The sequence below is a fragment of the Gadus morhua genome, chromosome 11, assembly GCF_902167405.1.
Source record: "Gadus morhua chromosome 11, gadMor3.0, whole genome shotgun sequence".
Classification (NCBI taxonomy): Eukaryota; Metazoa; Chordata; class Actinopteri; order Gadiformes; family Gadidae; genus Gadus; species Gadus morhua.
The window spans coordinates 4,191,811-4,213,885 of NC_044058.1; the positions used below are offsets into that span (position 1 = coordinate 4,191,811).

Consider the following 22,075-nt stretch of genomic DNA (forward strand, 5'->3'; position numbering starts at 1 on the left):
ATGTAGCTGAGTAGATGTTTCTCAGTCTGTTGTATCTCTCCCTTCCTGCGTCCAGGGGAGCTGCTGTACAAGGCCCAGTCTCCAGACGAAGGCGCCCTGGTCACGGCCGCAAGGAACTTTGGCTTTGTGTTCCGCTCCCGGACCCCCGGCACCATCACGGTCTCCGAGCTGGGCCGACCAGTCACCTATTCCCTGCTGGCCATCCTTGATTTCAACAACATACGCAAACGAATGTCTGTCATTGGTGAGACCATGTACAGAGAATACAGCACAGAAAACCATGTACTGTACTCAATTAAATCAGGAGAGACAATTCGGAACAGAATTTATAATTTATTGCAATTCCATTTGGCGATAGGACTCATGACTGTGATGTGATATATTTGAATGGGGGAATAGTTATGAGTTGCGTAGTGGTAGAAGATAGATACCCCTGCTGTTCCTGATGCTGAAGGGGATGTGACTGATGAAACACTCATACTGACCTGTATCATTAGAATACGTAAGAATGGGATCTTCCTGAAGGGTTATGAAATCAGACCGGGTTGAGCAGTACAGCTACAATATTAGATGTAGATGTGGTCAGCATTTGCCTTTCAGCTATTTTTTAAAGACCTGGAGATAATCTCTGGTGTAACGATGGCATGGAGGGGCTGTGTCTTCTGCCGGGATCAGACTATAGGAATTCAGCCTGATGTTCACACGTTTTTCAGGGTTTTAAACTTCTTTAGTGTCCCAGGGGACTTCGAGCATTTGCCGTTGAACCGGGCCTTCATACTGAAGAGGGTATGTGTTCCTATGTGTTCCTTGTTGTTGACCTAATGACAGGGTCCTCTCTGGTGCCTATATGCAGTGGTGGACGAAGTACTTGAGTAAAAGTTGAGATACCTAGTGTAAAATATTACTCCAGTAAAAGTGGAATTACTCCCTTTTATTGTCGACTGGATTAAAAGTATAAAAGTACTTGGCATCAAATTTACAATCAAAATAAAAGAATTTGTTGTAATGTAGTTCCAATGTCTTGCTATGTCCTTTATACACTAATTTGAGGTTTAAAGAAACCCCACTAACACCGCTCTAAATACAATGTTTTTCTATTTGTAATATCTGGTGCTTTTTTTAATTACCTCTATGTGTTACTCTAGATTGGAAGGCAAATTCTTGAAAGTGGAAATCGAATGCTTCTGAGGCAGACAGAGAAGGCAATTAAAAATGAACGAGTCGTTCTTCCTTTCCACTACTTCAAATAGTTACCTTAAATATGGCCATGGGGGCTCAATTTCAATATCTGGCGCTTCTTCCATTATTGTGTGTTGGGTTTATAGCCAAATCAAACGTGACAGCGAAATTCTAAGGCTAAACAGAGATACGAGAACAGAAGCAAAGTTGGGAGTTGTGTTCTGAATGGTATACTTGCGGTGCACGTGCAATCATTTGGAATTTACTGTCTATCGGTCACGCATGCTACATCCAGAGAGACAAACACACAAACACACACACACACACACACACACACACACACACACACACACACACACACACACACACACACACACACGCATACACACACACAGTCAAGCGTGCAGGGGCAACGCGCAGACAGACACACACGCACAAACCCACACACACACACACACAAACACACACAAACAAACACCCTCGCGCGCAGGGGCCAAGCGCAGACAGAGACACATCTGCGTACTGACCTGAGTTTAGTGATCACCTTGAAAGAATGATCATGTAGCCTGAAGTTAGCATTAGGCTGCAGGGAAATCTCTTAAAGAGGGGGCTAGTCTGTTCAGATAGTCTTCCTGTCTGAACCTTTACATTTTCTGATGTGTAGGCTTGAGTACACACACACGCAGACAAACTCTGTTTTCTAAGTTGATGGAAGTAGTATGGAATGAAATCAGACCGGGTTGAGCAGTACAGCTACAATATTAGATGTAGATGTGGTCAGCATTTGCCTTTCAGCTATTTGTTTAGCCACACTATTGTCACACTGGGGGACATTCTATCATCTTTGTTTATGATTTGTTTCCAAGTGGGAATAGAGTTCACTACCTCAATCTGCAAAAAAATCCCTGATAAATGGCCTGTTTATAATCAAACCACTGTTACACAACAAGGCTCGTACGACTCTGGGAACTGGCAGACAACGTTTCTCCTCACATGACATGCTGTGTAAATACTGGGATTCTCTCTGTCCCAGTGCGTGACCCACAGGGCCGGATCCGTCTGTACTGCAAAGGAGCGGACACCCTGCTGATGGAGAGGCTCCACGCCGGCAGTCAGGACCTGATGAACGTCACCTCAGACCATCTCAACGTGAGTTCAGGTTCATCAAGCCCACAGTGCTGAGGTGACGTAGTCTACTGCCGCCTAGTGGTTGTACAGAGACGCAGCACAACGGATTTACACGACCTGTATCGTGTAAATCCATTCAAATTGCAGTGATTACATCGTTCTGTGCATTGCTTTAGCCACTGTATGATCAAAGTCAAAGGTTTGTTATGTATTTTTATCACAGATGTACAAATAAACCTGACCTGACAAACACATACACCCTCTACCCAGTTTAAACCAATTAGGTGTGTGTGTGTGTGTGTGTGTGTGTGTGTGTGTGTGTGTGTGTGTGTGTGTGTGTGTGTGTGTGTGTGTGTGTGTGTGTGTGTGTGTGTGTGTGTGTGTGTGTGTGTGTGTGTGTGTGTGTGTGTGTGTGTGCCTGTGTGTGTGCCTGTGTGATTGTGTATGTCTGTATACTTGTTGTGTGGGATAATCATGGTCTGCTTATGCATGGAGAAAAACACGTGTGCATGTGTGTCTGCATGTATATTTATGTTTGCTTACGTCTGTGTATATGTGAGTGTGTGTGTCTCTATGTGTGTGTGGGTGTGTGTGTGTGTGTGTGTGTGTGTGTGTGTGTGTGTGTGTGTGTGTGTGTGTGTGTGTGTGTGTGTGTGTCTGTGTGACTCCCCCAGGAGTTTGCGGGGGACGGACTGCGGACCCTGGCGCTGGCGTCCAGGGAGCTGACAGAGGAGCAGTGGGAGGACTGGGCGGAGAGCCACCGCGCCGCCGACACGGCCGCCGACCTCAGGGAGGAGCGCCTGGCCGCGGCCTACGAGCAGATAGAGCAGCACATGACGGTCCGTTCCCCGCTGTCTGTGTGTAATCCATATGCTGTGTGTGCTTGAACAATGTCAACAGACTCGTTTGAAAATAGGGGTTGTATGGCCTCCTTTATGTATATATCACATGATGTGATTGTGTGAGATATCATTATTAGATATTCAAATGTGATACATGTGCAAAATGTGTCTTTTTGCTTCAAACTATTCGATATATGCAATATGTATGTTTTAAAAAAACTGCTTACAATACCAATAATAATGCAGTGTGTCATGATAGTGTGTCATGATAGTGTGTCATGATAGTGTGTCATGATAGTGTGTCATGATAGTGTGTCATGATAGTGTGTCATGGCAAACCATCTTTAGAATGTTCTGTGATGCGTCCAGCTCCTGGGAGCCACAGCTATAGAAGACAAGCTGCAGGAGGGGGTTCCTGAGACCATCGCTATCCTCTCTCTGGCCAACATCAAGATCTGGGTCCTCACTGGAGACAAGCAGGGTGAGAGGGCCTGACACTCACACATCTTTATCAGCGGTTTAGTTTATAGAAAGTTGAGAAATAATAATTATTTTTCCTAAATGATTTTCACAGAACTACTGTCTCTCATCTACCTATAAAGAGAGAAATCTCTTTGTCTGTTTATGTATGTGTGTATGTATGTATGGCATAATGTATGTATGTATGCATGCATGCAGGCATGTATGTATTGATGCATGCATGTATGTATTGATGCATGCATGTATGCATGTATGTATGTAAGTCTGTATGCATGCTTGTGTGCATGCATGTATGTATGTCCATACAATCTCTACACATGTTCATCTGGTCTCCTTCACCTAGCCTGTGTATTGCTGGGGACCCAAGATAGTTCAGGGTTTACTTATTTGGGCACATGACACGTTCAACATTAATAAACTTTACAAAGCAAACAACCAGCAGCGCTCTGTGCAGCTATAGGGGCGCGGCTTTGGGGGCGGGGCTTCAGGGCTCTGCGGACAGTATCTTCAAGTACTTCGGCAACGGGCCTACGCAACCCACATTGCATTGTCTGCAGTTCACTTGGTCCCTGTACTTGGATGCTGGATAGTCTACCGTTATATAGATCGAACCATATCAGAGGTGTCTCTGTGTGTCTGTATGTCCTCAGTTTTCTCGACAATCGTTCATTCGAACAACGTCACATTTGTTGTATTGCTCGGACCCCAGGAAGTGCTGTGTCGATTGGGTAGTTGTTTGGATGAGCGGTTCCCAAGAAAGTTTAGCTTTCTTTGATGGCATCTACCCAATAGATCACAGTATTTAAGATTGAGTTGCCACGTCCTCTCCGAAGCGGAGAAAGATCTATTCATCGTGTTCAACCTCTCCTGCCTGTACACTCGAGACTATTACCTCTGAGTGGAAAAGATCAATTCTCTGGTTTAACCTCACAAGCTCAGTTTAAAGAGCTTGTTGGAAGGCAGAGTCAAAAAGACGGACCCCATGTATCCCCTGCCCTTCTAAGTACCTTTTGATAAGATGTCAAACATTGGTAAAAGAGCTAACTATCGACGCAACTATAATTGCACATGCATCTTCTTTAAACCCTAATCGCATGTTCAAGCTCACATCCAACATCTTCATCTCCAATATGGATTTCCGCCATCAATCTAACAAGACAGCAACATTCAGACGTTTCCAGCCTGTTTCCCTGGTCCAGTTTGGTCAAATTCTTACAGCCATGAAGATGAAGTCGACAAACTGAGACTGGACATACCACCATCCACAGCCTAGAAGCTGAGTAGCCTTGAGTAGTCGTCTCCTTAGCCTCTGGCACCGTCCCACCCTGATTCAAGCTCACCAGAGTTCAGCTGCTTAGGTAGAGGCCTGGATTAGATCAAACTACTTTAGGGGGATTTCAAAACTGTTTTTATTATAAATGTTTTAGAGAAGGCCTTTTATTTATTCAATGAACATCATGGAAGATTTTCCATATGGTTCCCCTAACACCACTGTGCCAAAACAGCCATTACCAAGTACCAAGATGTTGAAGCTAGAGACTGGAGGTCAACCTCTTGATGGGCCGCGCCTAGACTGGTCTGTACCGAGGCTTAGTCAGCTCTTCAACTGCACAACAGATATCAGCTGAACGAAAACCAAATGGGAATGTTGCTCATTGTACCCAAGCCGTCTGCCAGTCCTATGGACGTGGACATGAACCATCTTTGAGCTACACCAGATCCCACACGCTAATTCTAGGTGTCATAAGTCAGTAGTGAAATCTTTCGACTCAGGACCATTTCCAATATCAGACCCTATTACCTCGCTCCCTTTAGCCCTTTAGCGCACCACCAGACCCCTTAGTTTCTCAGAACAAGGCCTACTAGCCATCCCAAGGTCCCGCCTACATATTGCGGGGACAGAGCTTTCTCCTTTTTTGCCACAATCTGCCGGCTGATCAGATCAGCCGACTCAGCTGGTGTTTTTAAAAAGAGACAACAATAGGATATTTAAATTATTTATACATTTGCTATTGTATCAAAACGCATTAGTTTTTTGGGGCACTTAAATACACATGTAGGTGTAATTCTATTAAGATTTGTTAACCTTTATGTATAGATTTATTTTGACATTGTAATTTCTTGCACCTATTGCTTGCAGTACCTCCATAGTCCATATGCCCTTCGGTATTGTGTGCTGTTTGACCTGGGAGCTGAGCTCTCTCCGCTCGCCCTGTCAATTTCTCAGAGACTGCGGTGAACATCGGCTACTCCTGCAAGATGCTGACGGACGACATGGGGGAGGTGTTCATCGTCAACGGCCACACGGTGCAGAGTGTGAGACAGGAACTGAGGTCCGTCTATCTGACTCTTTATTTTATCGTCCATGCATGTCTGACTCTCTGGATCACTGCTGTTGTCAGCTGTTAGTGCACTGTTCTGTGTCTTTTATTATCCAATCATGTTCCTTGCACTGTCCATGCTTATTCTCTCTCTCTCTCTCTCTCTCTCTCTCTCTCTCTCTCTCTCTCTCTCTCTCTCTCTCTCTCTCTCTCTCTCTCTCTCTCTCTCTCTCTCTCTCTCTTTATAAATATATAGATATGTGTGGTTTATTTATTTTTTTGTACACGTCCCATCTCAGTGATCTTCATGTTTGCTCAGCTGTCTGCCTTGGTTGTTGTTAACACAGTCCTCTCACAGCTGTCCCTCACAGCAGCACTGCTCTCTCTGTCCCTCTCTCTCTCACACACAAACACACACACACACACAGACACACACACACACACACACACTTAGTGCACTGTTCTGTGTCTTTTATTATCCAATCATGTTCCTTGCACTGTCCATGCTTATTCTCTCTCTCTCTCTCTCTCTCTCTCTCTCTCTCTCTCTCTCTCTCTCTCTCTCTCTCTCTCTCTCTCTCTATTAAAGTCAAAGTGTTTATGTATCCATCTCTCGTATCGCACACAACACTCTCACACTCTCTCTCCTCCTCATCGCCCCCTCACTTTTCTCTCTCTCTCCCCCTCTCTCCTGCTCTCCCCCCTTCCCTCTCTCTCTCTCTCTCTCTCTCTCTCTCTCTCTCTCTCTCTCTCTGTCTTTGTCAACAGGAGGGCCAGGGAACGCATGGTTGAGCTTTCCCAAACCCAAGGAGGAGCAGGAGGAGCAGGAGAAGGAGCAGGAGGAGAAGAAGAAGGAGCAACAGGAGGAGAAGGAGGGGTAGCAGGAGGAGGAGCAGAAAGTGGAGCAGGAGGAGGAGTAGAAGAAGGAGCAGGAGGAGCAGAAGGAGAAGCAGAAGGTGGAGAAGGAGGAGGAGGAGCAGGAGGCAGAGCAGGAGGAGGAGTAGAAGAAGGAGCAGGAGGAGCAGAAGGAGAAGCAGAAGATGGAGCAGGAGGAGCAGGAGGCAGAGCAGAAGGAGCAGGAGGAGGAGAAGGAGCAGGAGGTGGAGGAGCAGAAGGTGGAGCAGGCGGAGCAGGAGAAAGAGGAGCAGGAGAAGGAGGAGGGGGAGCAGGAGAAGGAGGAAGGCAGGACAGTCGTACAGAGGGGTGGAGGGAGGGCTGTCTGATAAGGAATGGATATGGGGCCAATGAAGCCACAGCAGAATGTGAAGGAGGTGGGAAACAGCAGAGTGATCCTCCTCCTCCTCCTCCTCATGCTCCTGCTCCTCTTTCTCCTCCTCCTGCACCACCTCCTCCACCTTCCTCCTTCTCCATGGACAACATATCGGGAGAGTTTGCTCTTGTCATCAGCGGCCACAGCCTGGTAAAACGATGAAACTAAAGAATTAAGAATTCTGATTTTAATCTCACAGGCTAAACAAGGGAAATTCCTTACAGACTACCTGTATGGAACGAAGTTCAGTGAGAATCCCCTTGTTACAGGATGGGAACCACACGCTGACCGAAGAATAGGGACACATGATTTTTTTTGTGTTCTGAGTTTTGAATCATAATTCTGAGATTGAATTCATAATTCTGAGATGAAATTATCTAAATCTCAGAATTCTGACTTTATTCTCAGAATTCTGACTCTATTCGCAGAATCAGAAACTCAGAACACACAAGAACACAAGAAAATATCCCATGTGTCCCTAATCCTCTTCCGTATATTTGAGACTCAGAGAGTCGCTAACTAACGCAACTACGCAACTAGCTAATAGGAAGAAGTACAGAGGACAGTTGATGAAGAGTGCTCGGCCCTTATCACTGGCCAATATATTGGCCAATGATATCCAGCGGTATACTCTATAAATCCTCTCCGTAGAGTGAGAGAGACTCTTCTGAATCGCTGTGAACAAAAGGTCTGCTCCACAACACTGTCTTAGATCTCTCTCTCGCACACTTTGAACAGGAGTGACTGTGATCTACTTCCTTTCTCTGCAGGCCCACGCTCTGGAGGCAGACATGGAGGCGGAGCTGCTGATGACGGCGTGCGCCTGCAAGGCGGTGATCTGCTGCAGGGTGACGCCCATGCAGAAGGCCCTGGTGGTGGAGCTCATCAAGAAGCACAAGAAGGCCGTCACTCTGGCCATAGGGGATGGGGCCAACGACGTCAGCATGATCAAGAGTAAGAGAGAGGGGGTAGAGCACATACCGTTAAGGCTCAGTCCTGATCGCTGCGACCCAGGTTTGATTCCCGCCACCTGTGGTCCTTTGCTCTCCCCTCTCTCTCCAACATCTTCCGGTCTATTTCACTCTATCATAAAATGCAAAAATAAAGGTTTAAAATTAAGAGTTGTCGAAGGAGGAGGGAGGGAGGGAGGAAAAGCTAGAAATATTATTTTTCTATGAATGTCTATTTCTTTAAAGCTTTTTGGGATATTCCATGTGAAGGTTCCAAGATAGTTTCTCTGTTTGCATTTTTACAGTAATTAACCCAAAGGCCCGATAGTTGTAAAATAAAAAAAAGGGCTAAAAATACATCCATGAAAAAAACTAAACATTAATTATAAGACACAAAACAAATGTAGAGATCAGAAAAATGATCAAAAATGTTAAACAAAAATTCGAAAAAAACAAATGCAAAGGGTTAAAAAAAATAAACAATATGGGAATCATAAATAAATGTAGAAAGATGAAAAAAGACAAAAAAAAAGGAACCACAGTTATTACCATCGGCGATTGCCCAAGTGTGGTGAGTAAAGGGAGCCACACAGATAAAGCAGAAGGACATGTTGTTTTGCTGGGGACCGCAGGCCAGGAGGGAGGTGGTGAAACCTATTGCACCAGTGTGTCCTCATCAGGTGGCTACAGGCGGTTCAGAGCGGTGGTGGTCCTGTGTGTGTGTGTGTGTGTGCTGTTTGCCCAAGTGGCCCTCCATTGTGTAAGTCAGTGCATCTTATGGCCCTGCGTGTTTGGTTGTCTCACGTGGCCCAGGATCGCACGCTATCACTTTTCTAATAACTTAATTATGTACTTTTTAAAAATGAGATGTTCGACAACTACTTCAATTCAGTTCAGTTTATTTGTAGCCCTTAATCACCGGTGCAGTCTCAAAGGTCTTAACAGGCCATATATTTATGACACCCCCCTGACCCTAGCCCCCCACAGGGAAAGAACAAACTCCCTTAATTAGCAAGGAAGAAATCTTGCGCAGAAACAAAGTGTGAGGGATCCCTCCTTCCAGGGATGATCAGGAGTGCAATGGGGGCCATAATTGACATACATACATACTTACATAAAGGCAAAACATTAAAATCTGTGATGGGGTGCCTGGCCGGTTAACCATAAGGAGAGTCCAGGCATCCAGTCGCAGTCCCCGCAGCACGCTAGAACAGACAGAATAATGAATAAGAAGGGAAAAGTGCATACTGGAAATGTAGAATGCTGCTAATTTAGTAGCAGCACAGATCAGACAGATATGATCAGACGGACATCCTGCATCATCCATTCTATTTCTGACTCAACCACGGTAAAAAGTTTCCTTTCATTCAAACATTGACCAAGCAATCACATTTAGAGCATTACACATATAAAAACAGATTTTTGGTACCTTTATACGTTTTGAGTTTATACCTGCTTCTTTGTCTCCTTGACTTTCTTCTAACCGTGTGTGTGACAACGGGCCCCTATGGAGCCACCTTTACAATGGGCCCCTATGGAGCCTCCTTTACAATGGGCCCCTATGGAGACTCCTTTACAATGGGCCCCTATGGAGACTCCTTTACAATGGGCCCCTATGGAGACTCCTTTACAATGGGCCCCTATGGAGACTCCTTTACAACAGCCCCTATGGAGTCTCTCCCCGTTTCTCGCTCACATTCTCATTGAATGTACTCATCATTGTTAATATCGCAAATACACCGTCCTCTCTCTCCTCCTCATCGCCCCCTCACTTTTCTCTCGCTCTCCCCCACTCTCCTGCTCTCTCTCTCTCTCTCTCTCTCTCTCTCTCTCTCTCTCTCTCTCTCTCTCTCTCTCTCTCTCTCTCTCTCTCTCTCTCTCTCTCTCTCTCTCTCTCTCTCTCTCTCTCTCTCTCTCTCTCTCTCTCTCTCTCTCTCCAGGTGCTCACATCGGTGTGGGTATCTCTGGCCAGGAGGGTATCCAGGCGGTGCTGGCCAGTGACTACTCCTTTGCCCAGTTTCGCTTCCTGCAGCGCCTCCTGCTGGTGCACGGCCGCTGGTCCTACCTGCGCATGTGCCGCTTCCTCTGCTACTTCTTCTACAAGAACTTTGCCTTCACCATGGTGCACTTCTGGTTCGGCTTCTTCTGTGGCTTCTCCGCCCAGGTCCGGTCTGAGACGGGGTCCGGTGGGGGTGGGGTGGGTTCAACAATGTGATGAATTTGAGTGGGTAGGATATTTTAGTGGATAAGGTTAGGCCTAGCTGACAGGTACTGGGTTCGATCCCCAATTTCTGCAGTCTCCCTGTAGGCATCCTTGGCCCCAGATGCTTAATGAGCTGCATGCTAATTCCCTGTAAGTCACTCCACAACATTGACTGAAGAGCTACGTAGGAATTGAGCTGACGTGTTCTTTGTATGTGTTCGTCTGTCTGTGTGTGTGTCCCACATCTAGACAGTATATGATCAGTACTTCATCACGCTCTACAACATTCTCTACACATCTCTACCTGTGCTCGCCATGGGGATATTTGACCAGGTACGTCAAGGCAGGTACCCATAGCGCAGCTGTTTCTCAACGTCATGCATGCACTGTGTTCACTTTGTGACCCGGGCTCCATGCAGGACGTCCCGGACCGGAGGAGCCTTGAGTACCCCAAGCTGTACGAGCCGGGCCAGCTCAACCTGCTGTTCAACAAGCGGGAGTTCTTCATCTGCATCTCCCAGGGCATCTACACCTCGCTGGTGCTCTTCTTCGTGCCCTACGCCGTGCTGTCCCACGCCAGCCAGGACACGGCCGAGCCCCTGGCCGACTACCAGACCTTCGCCGTCACCACGGCAACAGCCCTGGTCATTGTGGTCAGCGTCCAGGTGAGTTGGGGTTCGTGTAGAGAGGGTTCTGGTTGTCCCAGCAGAGGGTTCTGGGTGCAAGCCCCCTGGTGTCCCGGTACGCTGCCCTGCCTGGAGGCGCCCTCTATCAAAAGGCCTTCATGAATGACACGTATATGAAGGTCAAAGAGGAAGTATTGAGAGTAGAATAGAATAGGGATGGCTAGTGACTACGTCATCATATCCAAAAACGTCACTTCCGTGTCCACTCGCTAACATTCTCTCAGTAAAATGGTGCAGTGCTGTGTCCCGTGTTGCAATAACCGCAACGACGTCAACAAAACAATCTCTTTTTACCGATTTCCCCTCGATGAAAAGGAGAAGAAGAGATGGCTGAAGTTGATACGGTAAGTTGGATCTCAAATGATGAACAATAATAACAGGCTAGTGGTTAATAACGTTATGAGTTAGGTACTACTAGCGAGTGCTAGCTTTGTTTGTTTTGTCAGCACTTCAAAATGCTTTCAAGGTTATCGTCATCGTTCTTGAACTGCTACCAGTAATGTTGCATATGCTAAGGAAGACAGCCAGTGTCTGTGCTGCATAGGAAATCATTAGACTTTGAAGTGAGACTGACTTTGACTCTAGTAGACCTAGCTAAACAACACATTTGATAATAGAAGTTGGTTCTGCAAGTTGGAGGGAGCCTGAGATGTAATGTGGGTAACACACTTTATAATAAGGTGCCATAATAAACAGCAAACTAGTCATTACCTAACCCTTTGATAATATTTGTTAATTGTTACTAAAATATCTATTTGGCACAAGTTAATCGTTTTTTTTCACTCACCAAAGATTGTCACTGGTTAGGGCAGTGTGTTATGGTAAGGTCCTCGTTTTAGGGTTAGGGTTGTGTGTTAGGGTTATGCAAACAACTAATATTTAATTAATGATGAAAAAACGATTGACTTGTGCAAAATAAATATTTTAGTAACAATTAACAAATATTAACAAAGGGTTAGGTAATGACTAGTTTGCTATTTATTATGGAACCTTATTATAAAGTGTTACCGTAATATGTTAATTGCCACTTAGTTAGTTTATTTTGTTCTCTTTTTTTGCAGGCGTGACAAGTTCACCCCGAACTACAACTCCAGGGTCTGTGGGTGGCATTTTCCTGATGGCAAAGCAGCTGGGCCAACACGGTTTGCATGGAATGACGGAAAGGCTTTCCCCGACCACATCCCCACCAAACGTAAAAAAAGAATGGTCCCTGCGAGCGTGGAGGATGAAGGAACAGCTGGACCAGGCCCAAACCACCTTGACATTGCTCCACAGACCCCTGGTACTTCAAGTGTTGTGCTTGAAATTGAGAATGATATGCTCAGAAAAGAAAATGACCAACTGAAACGAGAATTGGAGAAACAAAAACAAACATTTTCATTCAGTCAAATCTCCTCACACCCTGACAAAGTTAATTACTACACTGGCTTGACAGATGCTGCCACTGTCTTATTTTTGGAAGCCCTTCTCTCCAAATTTGTTCTCCAGTACCACTGGAATGTCCAAATTATGCCCCTTATCGATCAGCTACTCCTGACTTTGATGAAGCTCCGACTGAATTGTGGCATCCTAGACCTTGCAACAAGATTTAATTGCTGCCGTGCCACAGTCACCAACATCTTCACCACAATCAGCAGTGCACTGTATGACATTTTGTATGTTGGCATGATGGAAAACAACATCCCCTCGAGATTCAAGAACCAAACATCCCTGCCAGATTGCTTCCAACCATTTCCCGACTGTCGGATTGTGCTTGACTGCACTGAAGTGGCCGTCTCCAATACAGAAAGACTGGACACCCAGAGTCATCTGTACAGTCATTACAAAGGACGCACCACACTTAAAGCTCTGATCGGTGTGGCTCCCAATGGAGTTATAACCTTCGCCAGTGACCTATACGGTGGAAGTACCTCGGACAAGGCGATAACAGCTGACTGCGGAGTACTCCAACAGCTAGAACCAGGTGACATGGAGTGTCACTGAACATCCCAACGTTCCTTGTCAATGGACAGTTCACAGTGGAGGAAGTAAACCACAACAGACTCGTTGCCTGTGCAAGGATTCATGTAGAGCGTTCCATACAACGTCTTCAAGAAATTGCATGAATAAATATCATTGTTTTACTCGTGTCTATCTCATGTCTGTCACATCAAAATCATTCAGTTTAAGCCACCATCAGTTGGGAACTACTTGGACATACCCTTTGACAGGCTAGGTGCAAAACAAGCTGAACTAGCAGACAAATTTGAGTCTTCACACAGAGTTGCTCCCACTCCCAGTCAGTTCATTGTTAACACAAACAATGTAACAAAATAATAATATAGTGAATGAATAGTGAACATGAATGAGGCCTTACCCTTAAAAGTTCCCATGACACGGCACCAGGTGTTGTGTGATTAGCTTACAAGCCGTTTTGGAAATCTGCCCCATATGACATCACATGTGGGCGTGTCCACCTAGATGTGTGCTGGATAGATCAGTCTACCAGCCAACACAGTAGACTGCAGCAAACGTTGCTCATCTATCCGCCATACATCTAGGTGGACACGCCCACCTGTGATGTCATAAGGGGCAGATTTCCAAAACGGCTTGTAACGGCTAATCACACCACACCTGATGGCATGTCATGGGACCTTTTAAAGAGACTAGGTGTATCAGTGTAAATGGCATCTGACTATGTGTAGTGTGTTATGTACTGTGTGATGAGAATGTACAACAAAACAAAAGGATAAATACCTTGGTGGCCCGGCAAGCTGCAGAAGAATGAAATCATGCACTAGAACAGGTCATGAATGCAGAAGTATGCGAGGAAGGAAACAATCCTTATAAAATGTTTCCAGAATGTTAATGTTGCTAGCCCATGCTGGGTCTTTAGGGATAAGCAGGATAACAAGGTCAAGAGGAGTCCGCACCACAAGATGACATTTGTTGGCTCCTGTCAGGTGCAGATTGCGCTGAATCTGATGCCAGTGGTTGTGTGTTTGCTTGAGCTTCAGTAAGCCAGTGACTTCATCCAGTTCTAGAAAATACTCCTTCCTCTCCGCTGCCTGCAGGTTGGTCTTGGTTCTGGCTGAATAGGGACATTTCACCTCAATGATGAAGTCATCAGCCACCATCCCATCTGGAGAGCCACCGAGCAGGCCGCTGTCGGAAAATAACACTCCCCTCTCCTGGATGGTCACACCAGTGCACTCCATGTATTCCTGCTTTGCCTTTGGTTCATGGAGGATTCCCCAATCACAAGCCTGGGGGCAGGGAAGGAAAAAATATGTAATCGTGAAGACTATCCCTGCATTCCGTATCGCATTCTATACGACACAAAAGTGTTGGCTTTGCATCCTACAAAATTTGACTGGACGTAGTATGCATTCCTATACTCTAGGCATAACATTGACATAGTATTATTATTAATATTAATTTATGTATTCATGTATTTTCAAATGCATACAATTATATGCATAATATGGAAGTATGCTTCAATTCAAAACACTTAGTGCCCACCACTTACATGAGATCCATGTTTGAGGTTGTATTGGCCAAGCAGGGTTTTGAATAAGGAAGGAGGGTAAGAGTTCCGTTTCAATGCTGCCAACACCAAACCCAAGTTGCTGGCTGTGATTCTTTTGTGGCGATATGCCATCCTGTTAAAAGAAAACCATAACAGTTAACCTCATGCCACTTGCAACACAGGTGTATTTTGACCATGTAGCACACAGGGATGTTTCCAGCACTAATGGAGAGAAAGCTAGTCAATACCGTACACCTGAAATCAATAGAGACTATATTTGTATCTATCACCATAAGGCATTCTTAGTTTGCCCAACTGTGGCTCTCTCAATGGCTTCTTTCTCTTGCTGGCTGACAGCAAGCGATGAAAGCACATACAGAGCTTTGTCCTCTGCATTGCCATAGCCTGAGCTGGTCACTACCCCATCAAAGGTCTTGATAGGGACGGTCTAAGTAAAACAGACAAATATCATGAAATTAGACAGAAAATGTTGGTCAATGATGTTCAGTAAGTCATGGACCACATATGCTGTTTGACAACACAGTACAAACAAAATACATTCAAAGTGTGAACTGTTTGATGTCTGATTTGCAATGGTTTATATCTATGGGTATGTAAACTTGAATTTATCATCAGTTGAAATGGAGTTTGGTGGGATAACTCAATCAAACTTAGCTAATTTGTAACTGATTTAATGTAGTGTACTTTTCATGTTTCTCATATAGCAGGACGTGACAAATCAAAAATACAGGACAGAAGGACAGAAGTCAAACCTGAGGTGTTTCTGGTGCCAGAATCCAACCAAGACCTGTAAAACGGCCCAGCTGTGCCAAGGAGTTCAGTGTCCATTCTCTGTCCTCCTGGGTGACAGGTCGTTTAATTCCAGCTGAAATAATAGATTATAGTGTTCTCACTTGAAACCATCTCCTATCTCACATACCTGCTGTCAGTAGCATCACCATTCATTTATAACACTAAAGCCAGACAGGGCGTAGCATTTAATATTCAAAGAAAACCTGACCTTGAGATGTGGAAGGTGCAATCACAGACACCCTCTTCGCTGTGACCTCATCTGTTTTGGGTGCTGGGGCCCTCTTCCACACACACTCGACATCCGTGCGGGTTAGGTTCTTTTCGGCCCAAATCAGCAGGGCTGCTACATGATGACACTTGGCCCTCCCGATAGCACAAGAGCAGGTACTTGCCTTCACCTCCTGTCCCTCAACGTGTACCTGAGTGAAAACAACTCAACTAGCTAACCCTCATGAAACCCTAAGACAGCTAAAGGACTCAGCAACGCACACACTGTGTTTACATTAGATAGCTATCGCTAGCTTCCAATTCGAAATTCACCAACCTGTCTAGCTATGTTTTAAAGTTGTATGTTATGCTATTACGCTTAAAACAACTAATCTAGATAACCCTCACCAAACCCCAACACGGCTAAAAGACAGCCCTGTGTTGACATTAGCTATCAACACCCTTACTTTCTCACCTCAACATCGTAGTTTTTTTTTTCATTGACGCCTGGACTTTCCCTGTCAGACTTCCACCTGACATTAATACTGATACTACCCTATTCGAATTGTAAGAATTAAGACCCTTTTGTACAGACTTTGGGATGTCTGTAAAGTACGCTGTCACTGTGTAAAACGTGACAGGTTCCTGTGCTGCTGTAGCCATCGTTGTTAGCGAATGGACACGGTTTAGCGATTGGACACGGAAGTGGACGTCTGACGTCACACTAGCCATCCCTATAAGGGATTGGGATTTTTAAATTTGTGGTTTCTGTTGTGGGTGGATGTCAGTTATACTTAACTCAATTTCCCCCCTTTCTCTGCAACTGTGTTTTTGTGTGTATGTGTGTGTTTCTGTGTGTGTGTGTGTGTGTGTGTGTGTGTGTGTGTGTGTGTGTGTGTGTGTGTGTGTGTGTGTGTGTGTGTGTGTGTGTGTGTGTGTGTGTGTGTGTGTGTGTTTGTGTGCAGATTGCTCTGGACACAGGCTATTGGACGATCATCAACCATGTGTTTGTCTGGGGCTCGCTGGGCTTATTCTTCAGCATCATGTTGGCCATGCACAGCCAGACCCTGTTCAGCTCCTCCCCCAACCAGTTCCATTTCGTCGGTCAGTCCCCGCCTCTCTCTTTCTCCTTTCCTATTCGGTGAGACATTCAGGACACGCTTGAAAGCAGTTACCCACAATCAGATCAGATAAAGGTTGGATTCAACCTGTGTTGAAAAGACGCTGTAGGACCACTGTGCCTCTCCTGCACTCTGTTGACCTACGCCGTGTAGCTTCAGGTTTGGAGAGGTGCACGTTAATCAAGGTGAAGCTCCCTTCTGGCTATGCCTGTGACGTGGCGACCATCGCTGTACCCGAGTACAAATGATGAAGCTTAAGATGGTACTCCTTCAGGAAAAGAATCAACCACAATAAACTAGGTTAGGCCTCTCTGTGTGACGTGATGCGCTGGTGGAATTAAGGGTTAATTAAGGGGTGATTATGAATGTCCGTGTTCCCAGGCAGCGCACAGAGCACTTTACTGCAGCCGGTGGTATGGCTGACCATCGCCTTGGCAACAGTGATCTGTATCGTTCCAGTTCTGGCGTTCCGCTTCCTCAAGCTTGACCTGAAGCCCCAGCTGTCTGACACGGTGAATACAGAACACATGACACACATATACATATACACACATGCATACACATACACGCTATACAAATACCTAGGCCCGCACATACACACACTCACATACATTCATGCAGAAGTGTGTGTTTGTGTGTTTACAGAGTGCATGTCATTACCCTCGTGTCCTCTGAAACACTACAGCCAGTTTTGACGTATTTGAATTGCTCTAAGCAGAAGATGGCCCATCAGTAGCATTATGTAGAATCCTGTCAGTATTCCTGACAAGATTTGTGACTGTGTTGTTATTAGCTGTCATGGAGACATATTTTAACAATTATTTTATCATATTTGATGGGATGGAATGAGCCACTGAAGGGATGAGTGATTTTTAGGGAAATAATTTTCTGGCAAAACTGGCAAAAGTATTTGAATGTAAAATGTAATCTGAGAGTCTAGTTTTGGAAAGACGTGTTTGAAGAAATGTTCTGCCCCCCTTCCCCCTCCCTGCAGGTGCGCTACACACAGCTGGTGCGGCAGAAGAAGCGCAAGGCGGTGTGCTTCAGCGGGGGGGGGGGGGTTCGCGGGGCGGCGGGCAGCACGTCGGAGGGCCGGCTAGGGGCCCGCGGGGGCTCCCGGAGGTCGGGCTACGCCTTTGCCCACCAGGAGGGCTTCGGCGAGCTGATCACGTCGGGCAAAAACATGCGTCTTTCCTCACTGGCGCTGGCGTCCTTTGCCTCGCGCCACAGCTCCAGCTGGATCGACACGCTGCGCAAGAAGAAGCACAGCCACGCCCCCACCCCGCCCGGCGCCGCCTCCGGCGACAGCAGCCCCGCCCCCAGCTGTGTGTCCGGCTCGGCCGCTCCCCCGCTGTCCAACTCCCCCTCGGTGCTGGGGGGCTCCCAGGACGCAGCCATAGAGGAGGAGGAGGCCCGCACCCCTCCGCCCTCCCCCCTCCAGGCCAAGCCCGGCTTCTCTACGTTGCACGCAAGACCCCCCAGCACCACTCTGCTGGCGGCCTCGGAGTCCACTCAGGGCCCCTCCACTGGGGGGGGGCCCGGGGACACGGCCCCTTCAGCACAGGGAGAGTCGGGGGGCTGGACCCTCAGTCTGGGAGCGGTGCAGGTGATCTGCTGTTCTTGATGTTTTGATTTTTTCATGGTTGTTTCATGGTTGATGACACTCCCTGTGAAGCTTCATTGTGGACCACACTCCCTGTGAAGCTTCATTGTGGACCACACTCCCTGTGAAGCTTCATTGTGGACCACACTCCCTGTGAAGCTTCATTGTGGACCACACTCCCTGTGAAGCTTCATTGTTGACCACACTCCCTGTGAAGCTTCATTGTGGACCACACTCCCTGTGAAGCTTCATTGTGGACCACACTCCCTGTGAAGCTTCATTGTGGATCACACTCCCTGTGAAGCTTCATTGTGGACCACACTCCCTGTGAAGCTTTGTGTTGGATCACACTCCCTGTCTTCTAGTCTTGTAGGGTCACTGGTTCGGACCCGGCTTGAGATTGAACCCTCCCCTCTGTACTCTGTCCAACAGGAGGCCCTGTCCAACTGGAGGAGCCTCGGAGTTCGCTCCAGCAGCCCCGGCCCGCCCTCCCTCTAGGGTACCCCAGAGGAGGCCATCCAGCTGGGACTGAGGCCTGGAATTTGTGGGTGGAGACAGCTGCTGGGTCAGTCCATGATGATTGTGGACAGAGAGCAGCCATAGCCCCGTAGCAAAGCCACTCTGAGAGAAGAGTTAAATTCACTTTCCTTCCCTGGTGAATAGTTTGAAATATTATTTACGACGCGATCACTGTGTGCGGCTAGAACAGGAACTCAGAAACACTAACAACATTATTTATCTAAAAGTGCAAGAGAGGGTTCTTAAGTAAAGGTCTATGATTGATGTGATATCCTCCCCTGGATGCAACAACATATTGAAATTGATTAAATCAATGCTATCACATACAAATGTGATGCAATATGGTATGACAGAGCCATAACCACATTTCATGAAACAGATAGTAAACCTTTAATTCCCATAAGACAAATGGATAAAATTGTTAGCATTTTCTCCCACGCAAGCTGTACCTCAGCTCCATTGGCCCTGTGCAGCATTGCCATATTTAGATCTACTGGAAAATACCACTAGGGTTGCTCTATATATATGCCCTCCCAGTCTGGTTATTGTACAAGTTTTTGCTGTGAGGGCAGCATTAGGAACATGTCAATCGTTGCGTAGAAATTGTATTTTTGCTAATTATTTTGTCTTGCAACAGTTCTATAGATGCGTCAGAATAAGCATAAAGTTGTGGAAATAGTCCACTCAAGTCATTTACAGGTGGAAACCTCTGGGGTGGGGGTTTTAAAGTCTGTGTTTACTGTAGTTCTCAGTGAGAACGTTATTTTAAATGTATTGAGACACAACAAGAACAGGCTTTCACTGTCTGTCACACTGCTCCTACCTCGGCTGGTGGTGCCTCGTGGTCATACGCATCACATTGATGAGAGAAACACAGCACTGTGGCGAGATTAGAGGGGAGCTCTCTCTCTCATCGCCTTTCAACTTGCTTTGCGATTCAAGCAGGTACTCGGCTGATTGTTGGGGAGGAAGATGTGAATCTCTGATAACATTTCAGAAAAAGCCATACTTAAGGGGGAATTAAGTTCATGTATGTGGCTTGGCAACAGAAAGACAACATGTAATAACGAGACGTATACTTTTATTTTTGGAGAAATTAGAAGGTCCATGTGTGGAACCAGTATGCCTGTACATGTGGAATAAAGGGTGCTTCACATTTATTTTAGTTTTTTCTTTTAAGATCGGAACGAACCACAGCTGAAGTCCAACTCCCAAACCCTGGCTGAGAACTATTTCATCCTACACCAGCAGGGGAACTATTCAGTGTTACAAATGCTTTGGTCAAGTACCAACCCAGAAATAGGCGAGTGGCGAGAACATTTATAAGCGGAAATCAGATTGCTGTGCACTCTCACTACTGGTACTACTACAACTACTACAGCTGGTATCAAACAATTCAACATGTGAAGAAGCAGTGCGGGAATAAAGACTAGGTAGAGAGTGGAGGTTTGGTGTGGTCAGGGAATAAAGAGTAGGTAGAGAGTGGTGGATTGGTGTGGTCAGGGAGTAAAGAATAGGTCGAGAGTGGTGGTTTATTGTGGTCAGGGAGTAAAGAATATGTAGAAAGTGGAGGCTTTGTGTGGTTAGAATAAAGCTCATTGAGGATGACATGGTGTGGAGTTTGTTTGTCTGCTTATTTTTACTCGACCCAATAAACCTTTTTTTCCAACTCTGCTCGTTTATTATATATGTCATGGCTAAGATGATCCGTTCATTGTTTGATAATGATAATAGTAATAATAATGACGATGATGATAATCATGATCATGATGTTCATAAACAATGAATAAATGAACAACAAAATAATTAATACATTTTTGGGTTTTATATATTTTAATTTTACAGCATTCGTTTTTTAACATGAATTATATAATGGCCTAACTTTATATATTATATAGGTCAAATTTCAATGTAGGTCGAAAGTATGTAACACCTTTCAACACATATTAGCCAATTTCGTCTTTGTAACTCAGAGATTAAAAAAGACAGGCTACCGTGGGGAAGAGGGCAGAGACCAGTGTTTCACAACCCAGCGGCTCTGGAAAGGGGAAACCAGAGGCTCTAAGCACCGACTCTCTGGATGTATTTATCAGCTAAACAAGAATCACCAACATGATTGTTACTGCTGTCCGGGCAAAGTACTTCTGCAACAGACAAATAGCCTATTTTACGAGTTTCCAACTAGTTTCAAACGTTAAAGGCTGTCGTGTGGAAGCGTGAAGATGCGTGTCTTCGCAGCGCTGCTCTGTGCTGCCGCACTGTGCTCCGTGTCTCCGTTCGGCGGTCACTTCGAGGGAACGTGTCCTAAAGAAGGTGAGTTCAACATCAGAACTAGAACCAACATTAGGGTTGCCTGTTTTACTTTATAATAAATCTTATTAGGCTTTTTGGATTATAGGTCATAATTGCATGATTTGTAGGAGTGCAATTTAAGTGCTATGCAATTTTGAAGTAGTAGTAAAGTAGTAAAAGAAAATTATTAAAGACATAGGCCTAATAGACAACATAATTGATGTGTTGTTTCCAAACTATTGTAGCCTATGTAATTGTTACTGCACTATTAGTGACCATATTCTACCAAGTAGTAATTCATAACGAAATAGTATAGCGCGCGTGTGTGTATGCGTGCGTGTGCGTGTGTGTGTGCGTGCGTGTGTGTGTGTGTGTGCTTGCGTGCGTGCGTGCGTGTATGTAAGGCCAAAAGGCTCAATAAACACACGTCTAAAATGAGCTGTAGGTTTGACCCTTTAAGCCTTCCATAGTGTGTGTGTGTGTGTGTGTGTGTGTGTGTGTGTGTGTGTGTGTGTGTGTGTGTGTGTGTGTGTGTGTGTGTGTGTGTGTGTGTGTCTATTTGTGTTTGAGTGTGTGTGTGTTCATGTGTTTGTGCAGGCAGATAGGCACACGTGTGTGTTCCTGCAGGTGGGTTGTTTGTGTGATTCCGTTTTTGTTGTGCTAAAGTGGACTTTTGACATTCGGAGCAGGAGTCTATCGCACATTGAAGGACAGCTTTTCCCACACAAACAAAACAAATGTTGGCCGAGCTCACTCAGTATCCGCAGAACTCTGAGTGTAGACCTATGTCTAGGGCCACAGATGTAGGCCCAAATATAAACTGCTAAATGTAAATCAGAGAAAAACAATCAGTGACAGAAATGGGCGACAGGCCATGAAGCAGTTGGGTGGAGGAATGTAATTCAAGTGGAAGTTTTGAAAAAAATTAGGTTTTCATGGGCAATTTATGCAAC

At 45.7% G+C, this 22,075-nt stretch overlaps 2 protein-coding genes across 8 annotated transcripts in view; both read left to right on the top strand.

Annotated features, from left to right (window-relative positions):
- atp8b2 (ATPase phospholipid transporting 8B2) overlaps positions 1-20,504 on the top strand; it is a 47,557-nt gene extending 27,053 nt beyond the window's left edge. For 3 of the 5 annotated variants that reach the window (XM_030371520.1, XM_030371519.1, XM_030371521.1), the window contains 14 exons: positions 56-244; positions 2,213-2,328; positions 2,982-3,146; positions 3,519-3,630; positions 5,857-5,962; positions 6,719-7,370; positions 7,991-8,174; positions 10,111-10,334; positions 10,623-10,706; positions 10,793-11,038; positions 16,553-16,691; positions 17,090-17,220; positions 17,703-18,314; positions 18,744-20,504. In XM_030371520.1, coding sequence (XP_030227380.1) covers positions 56-244; positions 2,213-2,328; positions 2,982-3,146; positions 3,519-3,630; positions 5,857-5,962; positions 6,719-7,370; positions 7,991-8,174; positions 10,111-10,334; positions 10,623-10,706; positions 10,793-11,038; positions 16,553-16,691; positions 17,090-17,220; positions 17,703-18,314; positions 18,744-18,809 — 3,026 coding nt within the window. In that variant the 3' untranslated portion in view covers positions 18,810-20,504. Of the gene's footprint in view, positions 1-55; positions 245-2,212; positions 2,329-2,981; positions 3,147-3,518; positions 3,631-5,856; positions 5,963-6,718; positions 7,371-7,990; positions 8,175-10,110; positions 10,335-10,622; positions 10,707-10,792; positions 11,039-12,120; positions 13,183-16,552; positions 16,692-17,089; positions 17,221-17,702; positions 18,315-18,743 lie in introns of those variants that run through there. The other 2 variants (XR_003978636.1, XM_030371522.1) reach the window with 2 other exon arrangements.
- A 334-nt stretch (positions 20,505-20,838) lies between these two features.
- The window catches only part of il6r (interleukin 6 receptor), a 12,683-nt gene continuing 11,446 nt past the window's right edge, over positions 20,839-22,075 (top strand). For 2 of the 3 annotated variants that reach the window (XM_030371524.1, XM_030371523.1), the window contains exon 1: positions 20,841-21,143. In XM_030371524.1, the coding sequence (XP_030227384.1) occupies positions 21,053-21,143 (91 nt within the window). In that variant the 5' untranslated portion in view covers positions 20,841-21,052. Of the gene's footprint in view, positions 21,144-22,075 lie in introns of all 3 variants that reach the window. The other variant, XM_030371525.1, reaches the window with a different exon arrangement.